This window comes from Saccopteryx leptura, chromosome 4, assembly GCF_036850995.1.
Source record: "Saccopteryx leptura isolate mSacLep1 chromosome 4, mSacLep1_pri_phased_curated, whole genome shotgun sequence".
Classification (NCBI taxonomy): domain Eukaryota; kingdom Metazoa; phylum Chordata; class Mammalia; order Chiroptera; family Emballonuridae; genus Saccopteryx; species Saccopteryx leptura.
The window spans coordinates 7,239,726-7,253,555 of NC_089506.1; the positions used below are offsets into that span (position 1 = coordinate 7,239,726).

Genomic DNA, 13,830 nt, shown 5'->3' on the forward strand with positions numbered 1-13,830 from the left:
CACCTTTGTCTCTCTCCTCCACCTAGAAACATCTTTTTTTTTTTTTTTTTTTTTGTCCATTTTAGAGACTCAACAATTATTGCATGACTCCTTTGACGAGGGATTCTTTGAGTTTCTGAATTGTGCTTGTCACACATCCCACAGAACGAATGGTCTGCTAGATGTTGAACTTCATAGTAACGTGGAAATGTTGCCATGCATTTGGCTTGGCCTTTCTCCTGCTGGAGGGGGTGAGGGCCAGGGGCTGGACCGGACGGGAGGCTCGCTGCCTCCGGATAAAACCTCAGTGCCACTTCCATAGTGCTGGGGAGCCCCTGTAAGGAACCCCGACCCTAAAGACTTGACTGCAAGTGTCACCCCACCAGAGATTTTAAAGGATCTACCGTTCTAAGCTTAAACTAATGTCAAAGTCATAGTTAATAAAAGTGGTATTTTTCTCTTGGCTTTTCAAAAACAAATTTTATTGAGGAATAATGTGCAAACAATAAAATATTCCTGATTTAAATTCACTGTCTCTTTACAAGTTTATACACACATGTGACCGTCACCACGATCGATACAGAAACCACAGCCACCCCCCCCCAAAGGTTCCTCTGTCCCTTCCCCTCCTCGCACCCCCCTCCCCAATCTCCAGGCAACGACTGAACCACTTTCTCTCAATCTAGATTATATTTGACTTTTCTAGGGTTTCAGATAAATTGAATGCCTGTAGTCTGTGTTCTTTTTCGTTTAGCTTCTTTACTCGCTTTAATGTTTTTGAGACCAATCAGATCGATATGTGTATCAGCAGACACTGATATACTGTTTAGTGATTTCCCACTGTACGAATAGACTACAATTTGTTTAGCCATTCACCTCTGATGGACATTTGTGTTGTTTCTAGTTAATGGCTAGGTAAGCCTAGACCATTAATATTTGCGTACATGTTAGCGTGTGGAGATATGTTTTGTTTCCCTTGGGTAAATACCCAAGCGTTTCATTGTAAGTGTGTATTTAAGTTCAGAAGCCTCTGCCACGATGTTTTTGGTAAGCGCTGGCACCATTCTACACTACCCATTGTGACGTCTCAGTGTGCCAGGTGCACCCACATCCTCGCCAACACTTGGACTTGTCAGTCTTTTTAATGTCAGTCCTTGTGGTGGCTGTTCCTCTGGACCAGGTGTCCCCAAACTGTGGCCCACAGGCCGCATGCGGCCCCCCGAGGCCATTTATCCGGCCCCCACTGCACTTCCAGAAGGGGCACCTCTTTCATCGGTGGTCAGTGAGAGGAGCACTGTATGTGGCGGCCCTCCAACAGTCTGAGGGACAGTGAACTGGCCCCCTGTGTGAAAAGTTTGGGGACCCCTGCTCTGGACTCTTAACAAAAGCAATGACTTTATAACACTGCTGTTTTTTTTTTGCCACATCTGCATTATCATTATGGGCGATTTTGGTTCACAATTCACAATAGGTTGAAACCAACATTTTAAAAAGGAATAAAAAAAAAAAGATAATCCTTTCAATAAAAAAGAAAAAAAAATAATATATCTTAATGCTACTCTGGAAAAAAAAGAGAAACAGAGTAGAAGAAAGTATGTGAGTTCCTCACCTGTATTAAGGTAGATGACCATAACGTACAGGTATACATACGTTCATAATGTAAGGGAGTTAAAACTGGGTGTTGGGGAGGAGAAATCTTAGAACTTACAATGTTTTTTTTTTTTTTTTTTTATTTTTGCATTCCAAAACCTAACAAGATCTATTCCATAGTGCTTCATTTCTGTTGGGTTTTATTGGCTACTACACGAGCGGCATGGGCATTGAAAAGTATCCAAGGTGTTTGCAAAATAAGGGCTATAAAATTATAGTGAACAGATGGCTGTGATCGGAGGACTTGCTCTTGGCCAAGAGCTGGACCTCACAGTCAGAGAGTCAGAGGGGGCTGCCTTGTGGGTATGGCGTATGCTTGGTCCTGGGTGCTTGAGTTTGTGGCTGGGGTTTGGAGAGTTAAATAGAAATAGTTTATATTTATTTTATTGTTTAATTCTACATATTTATTCAAGCTATTTGTGTGTCAAATGCTGAGAAGAAACAACTTGGACACTATCTAAAAGAATATCTAGTAGCTCTATAGGCTGCACATCGTTTCTCACTTAAAGCAAAGGTCTTTAGAAGTTAAGTTCTCAAAACAATTTTAAAAATATTATTTTTTAATTATTTTACTTTTGCTGGAAAATGATTGACATGCTTTTAAACATCATATTTGTATTGTTATATATATAAATTGCTACTTCCCATATGTAATTTAATATACTACCAATTATAGAAGTATATAAATTAGCGTAAATGTTTCTCAACAGATGGCCATAAAATTTTGTTCAGTTCACAGCTCTTACTTTTTTAAATGTAACTTTTAACTATAAAACTTTTATTTTGTTATTTTAATCCTATATTTAATAAAAAGGTAAACTTTCTATTTCCCTTTTTATGCATAAAGCCAAATAGACAGAAGGCGCATAAAGAAATATAAATATATCTGCAGTGTTAAAATTTCGTGGGAGAGGGGGTCGGGAACAATGGCTATACAAGAACCCTTCGGGGTTCAGTAATGAAAACAAGGTGGAACAGCACAGCAATAAAGAAAATATTTTAAAGTAATACTTCGTTTTACTTTCATAGTGTTCTGTATGACTGCATAACTGCATGTAAAGTTTTATAGTCCTCCACTTTAAAACTAGATACACATCACACGCACCGTTATGGACGCCCTGGCTTGATATGTCAAGTACATTTCCTATTGCAGCTAGTGGTTTAAAAATGCCGTGCTGAAAGATACGGAGACAAGGAGATGAATCCGACATGAACCTTAACGATAATAGTACACCTGCCCTCCAGTGACAGTCTCTTAGACACCGGACAGTGCGCTAAGCACCATCCAAGCACCTCAGTACGTCACACACTTCTCTTTGCGTCCTGACACTTTATAAAGAAGCAGACGAACATTCAGGGACAGGAGATACCCAATCTTTTTAAAGTTCAGTGGGAGTGGACCTGAACTCAAGCTGCAATCTGGCATTTTCTGAGACTCAGGGTCTTTTTCCTCTTTTTGTCTCTTCTTGTGTGGACAGGACAGTGACGGAGGCATGAGGAAAACATGGGTACAATGTGCAGACGCTAGGGAACACGGGAAGATAAGTCAGTTGTGTTTCGTTCAACAAGCGCTCGTTGATCAGTGTAGCACCGTAGAGGGTGGAGCCCCCCAATCTGCTTCATCTCTAAAATAAGGCTTGTACTACCACCAACTTCATAACTGACTTTTGTGATGGTGAAACGAGACGATGTAGAGAAAGGGCTGAGAGTTTGCTAACAGCTCAGTTGTATTTCCGAGTTGTTGTCTGGACATCACGGAGGACACAAGCCTACCTGGGATCCTCTCCCCGCCCACTTTCCCAGGCCACGTTTACAGGCCCCTGGAGATCCGTGTTAAGGACAAGGTGCAGTAATCGCGAGGTGTGTCCAAGAAGCGAAGGTGGCCGAGGTATTTGGACAAGACAAACGAAAGAGAAAGACCTTTACCTGAACTCTGAGGCGTTGGGTCGGGCTTTGGAAAAGCAGGAAAGAAAGGACCAGGGCCCGTGTGGGAACAGGGGGCAGAGCAGGAAGTGAGCGTGACCTGCGGGAACTGGACTGTGTGACGCGGGGGGGGGGGGGGGGGGGGGGGCAGGGAGGTGTGCATTAAATGGGAAACAACAGAAGAAAGGGCGCCTGCCAGCACAGGGTGGGCGGAGTCTGTGCTGGGGCTCCGAGAAGCTGCCAGGCGCTGCCAGCTTCTGCTCAGATCAATGTCATGATGCCTTGGAACGCTGACTCGTGACCTTGTCCAGGAGATGGAGAAATACTTGGTAGGAGAAAACTAGTATGGAAACAGTGGCGTTAAATCAAAAAGACATGCAGAATGAAGCAGATGAAGATAGCAGCGATGGAAAGAGCCGAGGTTGGATCAGATCTCTCCCCCCCCCCCCCCAAATAATCGATCGTGTGTTTGGGCGAGCTATAAGGAGAAGAATAACCCATGACAACTGTGTGCTGTGTGAGTTCCAGGTCTCAGAGAGCGTGGGAGAACTTTGTGATGAATAATATGAACTAAGGGAATTTAATAAATCCTTGATGGCGTTCCTATGATAGCTAATACCATCATAAACAGCAAGGGAAAATTTGGCTTTAAGTAAACTGTTAAAGGTCAAGAAGATGGTCAGGTATTCTGGAAGCCAGCAGCACAGAGATAACGGCGAAAGTGTGGGAGTGGACCAGTTGCCGAGGGAGACGGGGGTGGGGTGGGGGGGGCGGGACCAGACCTCTCAGAGCCGCGTGGGTGAAATCGCACACACAACAGCTTCAGGAGGCGTCGTGCCCAGTTGCATCGTCATGAATCTATTCACAGATGCCAGGAAGAGCTCTTCTTCCCCAGGTCAAGGAGGACAGATCTCTGCCTCTGCAGTTAGGGTATCCTGGAGTCTTCCCTAACGCCCCGGGAAAGAACAAACCTCCTACCGGCCTCACTGAGTGACAGAGCACAGAGAGCTTCTGTGGGAGAATGGACCTTCTGCACCTCACATTTATGGCCCAGTCACCTACAGTGCAAGGTTCAGAATAATTTGTCCTCTGTACGTTTCCCCATCAGTTTGTGGATACTTCCGTTACACACGCTGGCCTTAGGTGGTTTTATTCATACGCCCTTTCCGTAGAGCACTGGAACCCCAAAGAGCAAGGAGCCCACCCCTCGTTTGGGGGCGGATGGTGAGCGTGTCGCTGGGGCCCAGACGGCCTTGCACAGCGGCCTCTCACAGGCGACTGGCTGAGTCAGCACATGGCACTCTATCGGGGTCCTTCTCTCTGATCCGATGAAGCACATGCTACCATTTACCAAACCAAAAAGTAGGGTGGGAAGGCAATCTGAGTAACACATGTGACTTTGAAGGTTATTTTGAAGTAAAAGAGAAAATTCTTTCAAGTAATTAATCCATATTCAATCCTCATTGAAATAAAAATATGAATAGATATAGAGGAAGAAATAGTTGAGGTTGAAGAAACGCAAAAGGATGCTAAGAGATGTAAAATAATTTATATATATTATATATATAGTTATATATAGTTATATATATTATATATATTACAATATATATATATTATATATATATTGTTATATATATAATATATATATATATTGTTTCAAAATCTCAGTAAAGCTAAACCGTTTCAGCTTTGACGTCACGTAGGAGTGGGCACACCTGATTTCACGAGCCTCGTCTCCAGATTACCGAGAGGGTGGGTATTGGCGGGCTCAGTGTGACTCTGTAGCGATACTTCTTTCATTCTGTGAACCACGTGTCCACCAAGTGGGCCTCCCTGTTTCAGTTTATTTTTTATTTTTCCTGGCGCGCTATTCAGTTTGTCTCCTTCTGTGCTCAGTGCAAAGTCTACGATGCCAAATTTCACAAAGACTTCTTCCCACCAACCGCGGTTACCGTACGCGCACATGGGTTCGTGTCAGCAGAGGGCGCAGAGAAAACAAATCCGATTCATACTCACTGTGGCGCTGTCGCGGGCAGGGAGCGTCTGATGATTGAGTGAACTTGTCTGTAAACATCCAGTTTGGACATACACCGGCAGGAGGTGTGATTGGCAAAACTGACTGTGACCGGTTTGGGGTCTTGAGAGAGAGGCACTGTAATTTCAAACAACTACAAAGAAGGGACAAAAAGAAGACAAAGATTATATTGATGCTACACAGCACGTTCTGGTACACGCTGGAGTCCAAAAAAGAGTGAGATGAACTCGTCATGATTAAGAGCGCTGCGTCAACACTAAAGCTGTTTTTTTTTCTTCTAATCAATGTCCTTTATCAGATTAATCAACAGCCCCTCCGCTTGTTTCATGTCACTGTGATAAAGCATAGTAGAAATGCAATAGATAATCAACTAAGGATTATAGGGCAGAGATGGAACGGACTAATGTGTTCAAGGAGAAAGAATTGTGTCAACGACCTAGATTATTCTAGGGGGTAAGAAAGTGGCATGGATCTAAATTCTTGGTGATGCCAGATCAAAGCTATTGGCCACCTGGAAACATCTGGTTAAGTCTTATATCGTCTATAAACTGAATATAAAGGCATGAAACACATAGATGTAAAATTGGTTTTCATTCCAAATTAAATTTCAACTCCAAGGTAGCTTTACATGTATCTGAGATCTCTTATAAATTTACTATGTTCCAAAGGAAAAAAAAAACACATTCATTATCTAATAGATAAAACTTTGTGTTGTTTCAACAAAGGTATCAGGAAAAGAACAAGCTTAAAGTAAGGTAGGACACTTTACGTGATTGTGGGTTAGAGTCTCAAAATTTTAAATCTCATTCTCAATGCCTTGTTTGTAGAGAACTTGAGTTCTCTATCTTCTACCAAAAAAAAATGCTTTAAAGTGTTTAAATTGAAATTTTAAATTAAGTGTACAAATAAATTAGTCATTAAGGAAAACTAAGTGGACTTACATTCCTAAGGCTCTCAAAATCTAAACCATCATTAGTCACAACGGTAACAGGGGACACCTCCCGGCGTGATAAGGTCAAGCCTGTGGCGACTTCATGGCTGTTGGGCCACGTGCGGTTGGGTACTTTGAGGTCAACCTGAACTGCGTGAAAAAGCTGACACACCCTAGAGCCTTGTGACTTGGCGCCTTGCTGTAATTTCCTACTGACAGTTCAAGGTCACTCAAACCATTTAGGGAACAGAATTAGCCGCCATTTTGTCCATACCACAGAGAGATTTATCAAAATGAGTTTTGAAGAATGAAATACAGAAATACCTACATTAGAAAATAGATATTTTCTTCATTTGAAATTCCATTAGTCATTTCAAATTTCAGGTATATTTATTTCTTAGCATAAGTGCCTTGGGAGGAAGGGGCACAAGGTCCCACCCGGTCAGGACACTTTTATTAGCAACTCCATTCATAAGGTGTGTGAACTTGGAAAAGTCCTTTAGCTTCTCAAAGCTGAACATTTCTTTAAAACACCGGTAAACTGAAGATAATATTTGATCTATTACTTCCTGAGAACTGTTATATAAATTACATATGCTAACCCATAGGAATGTGATGTATGTATTGACTGCTCTGTAGATGTGGGTTTTCCAAAGTATTTGCATATAGTCTCAGGATTCTAAATAGTCTCCAGAATGTCGTCCAGTCCACATAGATAATTTCAACATATGATCTCAACGCATCCCAGCATTACGATTTGGACCAGTTTCTTCTCTAAAAGGCATTTATGTATGCAGTTTGGATGAAACCTTTTATTAGATGAAATGTCACATTGGCAGAAACGTTTTGTACTATGTATAACTATTTTAAGAAAAGCAAATTCTGCCGTGGCTATAAATGCTCATTTTTGTGCTTCTTATGACATCTGTGGACCATACATTAATAATCACTGTTACCAAACACACATCAAGTGGCTTAGAAAATAAAACCATTTCTAGTATCTTGCATATTTTATAAACTACTTATTTAAGCTCTGCCATGGTGAAAACAGCAGAAAGATGTACAGGCCAGCTCACAAAAGTCCAGATTTTATGTCTAGTAGGCAGGTAGGTATTTGTGCCCAGAGTGTAAAAATCATCCATATTAACACTGTAATCGAAGTCTCGGACACTGATAAGAATATTTGGTGAGATCATAAATTAGTCTAATAATAAAAACCTGAGGATAGGAACATGTAAGAGGTGAAACAGGCAGATGAACTGTTAAATGTGTCTGGGAAGATGTGTACAGGTAGACAAGCAGGCAGGGGTATTGTTAAGCTGAAGGAAGGCACAGACTGAGTGGAGAGTTTCTAAAAGGCATGTGAGGTCACAGGTCCAACGTCTCAGGGAAGTCACGTGCGTGAGGATGGAGTGGAGACTGCTGGGCACCAGCAGTGGCTCTAAGGGCTGTGGCAGGGCAGGGGTGACAAGAGAGGCCCCGTCAGATGGCTCTGGCCACAGGGACACTTGCGTTTACAGAATGCACGTGATTCTGGCAGGGTCTGTCACTGTTTCAAGTGACAAAGGGCAGAGCAGAGCCTGAGAGTGGAGGATCAGGCACTCTGTGACAGAAGGGCTTCTCTGGGGGAGTGAAGGATGCTTTCCCACCCCTCACCCTCCTGTTCTCAGTGACATCTCCATTCCAGACCCCACCCACCCCCGCGGGCTTCCCAGCATTGGCAGTGACCACAGGTGACGCCTGCCATTCTGGATGGATCATGTCCACAGTCAGGAGGACCCGCCCACAAGTACCAAGTGCCAAGTGTGCATTCAGAAACTGGGGTTGAGAAGAACGTTCTAGTGAGATGAAGATCAATCAGTTAGACGACCCGTAAGAAAGCATCTTCCTGGGAAAAAGAAGCCTGTCTCTCTACTTTCAAACGGTGGAAGACCTCTGTGCTGGCAGAAACTGCCAGACAAGCACCGAGGGACAGGTAAAGACGCGTTAAAAAAATCACTGTCTGGAGAAGAGCTTTATTTCTGTAACTTATAGAAATCATATGCCTTCACACTACAGTACAGCTAGGGAGAAAAACCAACTGACAGCTTAGCGCAGTAAATAAATAAAATACATTAATTATCGATGTTTCATTTCTCTTGTTTGAGTCTAAGTAGGCAACTGGCCAGGTGGATTCAGTGAATTTGAGCAAAAGGAATAAATAGGTCCAAGACTTAAAATAAAAAAAAAATAAAAAAAAAAAAACATTTTTCTTGAAATACTTCTCAAAATTTTGACCTGAGACTTTCAGATGGTTTAACTCCCTACGTGACCGTGACAGTGTGGAAACAAGGGTAAGGGTCCAGACAAGGCTGTCTGTGACCATTAATAAAACTAGAAAATTTCTTAATAATTGAGTTGTATTACACTACTAATTTCAGACAAATCTGAGCATGTGCTGTGTGCATTAGGGTCCCCGTGCCTCCGCGGGCTCCTGTGCAGAGGAGGGGCCTCTTCCACCTCTCAGCATCTTGCCGCACTGTTCTTCAGAGCATCTATCGACTGGCGTTACTTTTGTCACTTAAAGTGATTAAAGAACATTTCTACTAATTTTATAACAAGCACAGTAGATTCTGTTTCTGCTTCTACACGGCGAGTTTTATATGGCTCTGTTTAATCTTCGTGCTGCTGAGAATATCCACGTGTCTTTCCTCCTAATCAGATACTATGTGCATCGAGATGCAAACATTTCTGAACTAAAAGTAGTAATCATGAGAATCACAACCTAAACTTACATGTCCCCCTCCTAAAATAAAACAATATACTTTAAAAGTAGTGGGCGACTTCCCTTCTCCACGAGAGATATAAGAACAACCAAGGACGTCAGATCAGACACAGAGAGACGTTAACGAGAGTCCTGAACATGCAAGTGTGTGCTCAGAAAAACAACCCCACTTCCTTCAGCCTCCATGTCATCAGAAAACTGGGATGATGACGGTGGTGATGTCATAGTCAGCTGTTGGGATTCCCCTTGCTCTACTCCGTTTTTCTTTACGGTTGAGTTGAATCTATGGCCGAAAAATTACAAAGTTTTAAATTTCTGTTTAAAACCGTTCCCTGTTTAGTTTTCAACAACAGTTTATTGACGACTTATAAGATGCCAAGTGCCAGGTGTCCCACTAGACTGTCCAGACACCAGCCAGCCAGCCATGAGTCTTGCCTCTCTGCAACTCACAGGTAAGCAAAACCAACTACGGGAGTGAACTAGAAAGAACTTTATATAGAGATTTTGATACTATGTTAGAACTTTCAAAATATCAAGTGGTATACCAGTGATGCTGTTAGTAAGCGAGAACCTGCAGTCTAACTCCCAGAGATGCTGTTAGTAAGCGAGAACCTACAGTCTAACTCCCAGAGATGCTGTTAGTAAGCGAGAACCTGCAGTCTGACTCCCAGAGATGCTGTTAGTAAGCGAGAACCTGCAGTCTAACTCCCAGAGATGCTGTTAGTAAGCGAGAACCTGCAGTCTAACTCCCAGAGATGCTGTTAGTAAGCAAGAACCTGCAGTTTGACTCCGAGAGATGCTGTTAGTAAGCGAGAACCTGCAGTCTAACTCCCAGAGATGCTGTTAGTAAGCAAGAACCTGCAGTCTGACTCCCAGAGATGCTGTTAGTAAGCGAGAACCTGCAGTCTGACTCCCAGAGATGCTGTTAGTAAGCGAGAACCTGCAGTTTAACTCCCTAAGCGAGAACCTGCAGTTTGACTCCCAGAGATGCTGTTAGTAAGCGAGAACCTGCAGTCTAACTCCCAGAGATGCTGTTAGTAAGCGAGAACCTGCAGTCTAACTCCCAGAGATGCTGTTAGTAAGCGAGAACCTGCAGTCTAACTCCCAGAGATGCTGTTAGTAAGCGAGAACCTGCTGTTAGTAAGCGAGAACCTGCAGTCTGACTCCCAGAGATGCTGTTAGTAAGCGAGAACCTGCAGTCTAACTCCCAGAGATGCTGTTAGTAAGCGAGAACCTGCAGTCTGACTCCCAGAGATGCTGTTAGTAAGCGAGAACCTGCAGTCTGACTCCCAGAGATGCTGTTAGTAAGCGAGAACCTGCAGTCTAACTCCCAGAGATGCTGTTAGTAAGTGAGAACCTGCAGTTTGACTCCCAGAGATGCTGTTAGTAAGCGAGAACCTGCAGTCTAACTCCCAGAGATGCTGTTAGTAAGCGAGAACCTGCAGTCTGACTCCCAGAGATGCTGTTAGTAAGCGAGAACCTGCAGTCTAACTCCCAGAGATGCTGTTAGTAAGCGAGAACCTGCAGTTTGACTCCCAGAGATGCTGTTAGTAAGCGAGAACCTGCAGTCTGACTCCCAGAGATGCTGTTAGTAAGCGAGAACCTGCAGTCTGACTCCCAGAGATGCTGTTAGTAAGTGAGAACCTGCAGTTTGACTCCCAGAGATGCTGTTAGTAAGTGAGAATCTGCAGTCTAACTCCCAGAGATGCTGTTAGTAAGCGAGAACCTGCAGTTTAACTCCCAGAGATGCTGTTAGTAAGCGAGAACCTGCAGTCTAACTCCCAGAGATGCTGTTAGTAAGTGAGAACCTGCAGTTTGACTCCCAGAGATGCTGTTAGTAAGTGAGAATCTGCAGTCTGACTCCCAGAGATGCTGTTAGTAAGCGAGAACCTGCAGTTTAACTCCCAGAGATGCTGTTAGTAAGCGAGAACCTGCAGTCTAACTCCCAGAGATGCTGTTAGTAAGCGAGAACCTGCAGTCTAACTCCCAGAGATGCTGTTAGTAAGCGAGAACCTGCAGTCTAACTCCCAGAGATGCTGTTAGTAAGTGAGAACCTGCAGTTTGACTCCCAGAGATGCTGTTAGTAAGTGAGAATCTGCAGTCTAACTCCCAGAGATGCTGTTAGTAAGTGAGAACCTGCAGTCTAACTCCCAGAGATGCTGTTAGTAAGCGAGAACCTGCAGTCTAACTCCCAGAGATGCTGTTAGTAAGCGAGAACCTGCAGTCTGACTCCCAGAGATGCTGTTAGTAAGCGAGAACCTGCAGTCTGACTCCCAGAGATGCTGTTAGTAAGCGAGAACCTGCAGTCTAACTCCCAGAGATGCTGTTAGTAAGCGAGAACCTGCAGTCTAACTCCCAGAGATGCTGTTAGTAAGCGAGAACCTGCAGTCTAACTCCCAGAGATGCTGTTAGTAAGCGAGAACCTGCAGTCTGACTCCCAGAGATGCTGTTAGTAAGTGAGAATCTGCAGTCTAACTCCCAGAGATGCTGTTAGTAAGTGAGAACCTGCAGTCTAACTCCCAGAGATGCTGTTAGTAAGCGAGAACCTGCAGTCTGACTCCCAGAGATGCTGTTAGTAAGCGAGAACCTGCAGTTTAACTCCCTCCTGGAAATCTGGGCTTGCCATCAGGTGAAGATCTGAATCAACACAGTGACTGTAATTTTCTCTCTCCAGAGTCATGGTCTATCCAAACACATCAGTGTTTGTGGTGGTAATGGATTCTTTACATTTTAATAAAAAAAGAATCCTTACCCTACTGTCAGACTAGTTTGTGCTCTAATGAGTGAGCGCACAATGGTATCTTCTATTTTAGACTCAGGCTCATAGGACGCAAAATTTACGTATGATGTTTAGCAATAGTTAGTCTATGTATATATGTGTATTTAACCAATACCCACCGAAGATGACGACAACGATAATTTCACATTTTGAATATGATGATTTTCCTAAAAATAGTTTTAGGCTATAAAGTGAAATGTTTTTGAGCAATACTATATTAACTAATTTAGGGTTTCAGTAATAATAAAGTTCATTATGGAGACTGATGTTTGTCTATCAGTGTAAGCCTATTTAAAGAGTTTCTCATTTTAAAGAAGATCAGAAGAACTTATTATATAAAGGGGGCATTTAAACTAGACTAGAAATTGGAAAAAAAAAAAAAGTAATCCAATTGTGTATTCCATAAAACTGTAATGAGAAAAAGGAAGTGACAACTATTTCCAAGTGAAAAGTTCCCAGTTGTTATCAACTGGACTTTTAAAATAAGATTATTTAATAGTCAATTCTCCCCAAAAAGAATGAACCTCAAATAAAGCCACTTTCTGAAACAATAGGTTGTTTACCCAGCATAGCAACAGTTGTAAAGCAACAATTCCTATTTCTGCCTATCTTGCCGGCTATTCAAAAAGGTGTAGAACTTCCCCACTGAGAATATCCTGGATTAAATCAAGTCTGAAGGAAAGTTTGTGTGCAAAGGAATGAATAGGAAACCAAGAAAGGCCGTCCTGTACAGCAGGTCTCCACCCCAACATAGAACCGGTTTCTCTTCAGAGACTAATGTCTCACTACACCATTGAATTTAAATATTCCCGCCTTGAACAAATGACTTTTGGGAACAGTCTGTAGCCGTGGAGACTAAGATTAATAAATGTAATGTCAGATAGAAACATGATAGATACAATATTTAAAGAAATAACTCTTAAACATGGGAAAGCTAAAAAATAGAGGGTTTACTGTTAGCATTTCAACTGAGCAAACCAACTGCGTAGCCAACTCTCTGGGGACGACGGGACCTACGTTGGGTCTGGGAGGAACACGGGACAGCAGATCCTAGCAGTCTAACATCTGGCTCTGCACTCATTTTAACATATTGTTATCCATAGAATGTATGAACAGTGCTACCAGTATAACAAAAACCCCACCCAGGAGGTTTAGAAATACTCAGTAAAATGTGTGGACATGATCGGAGTTGAAAAAAAAAAAAGGGGGGGGAGGTACTTTGAATAGATGCAGTTTAGTTTTTTTATTAAGATAAATGTTTTTCCTAAAGAAACTTTGGATGTAACTGTATCTATTGGTGTTGAGTTCTCTGTCCACATCTGGATAAAACCTGATTTTCAATAACTGTGCATACCAACTATTAGTTAAAAATTCAAAACACATCACATTCCACTTGTTGAATGCATATGAACGCAATAAATTAATTCTGCAGACTGCCCCGGGGTCCCGCCCCGTTACCGGCAGAGCGCTCTCTGTCTGCAGCGCCAGACGGCACCTCTGCCTTTCAAGCCCCTAGCTGCGCATTTTCCTTCATCTAAAAATTTTTGCTGTAAAAGAAAACTTTATGAAACTTCTAGTTTCAGTCGAATATAATCTGGAACTCTTTTGTTAACATATATGCTTTTATTATTTCTTTATAACATAATTATCAAAGAGAATAGGTTTTTTGTTCTTTTCTTTTTTTTTAAGATGGGCCACACAGCATTTTAGCTGATATGGTTCAAGTATTTCAGAATGAGCTTGAGACCGAGCTCCCGGGCGGAGCTGCC

General features: G+C 42.5%; 1 protein-coding gene across 2 annotated transcripts in view; it reads right to left on the reverse strand.

The window, feature by feature from the left end:
- VEGFC (vascular endothelial growth factor C) overlaps positions 1-13,830 on the reverse strand; it is a 101,202-nt gene that overhangs the window by 13,083 nt on the left and 74,289 nt on the right. For both annotated transcript variants that reach the window (XM_066383519.1, XM_066383520.1), the window contains exon 4: positions 5,569-5,720. In XM_066383519.1, coding sequence (XP_066239616.1) covers positions 5,569-5,720 — 152 coding nt within the window. The remainder of the gene's footprint in view (positions 1-5,568; positions 5,721-13,830) is intronic.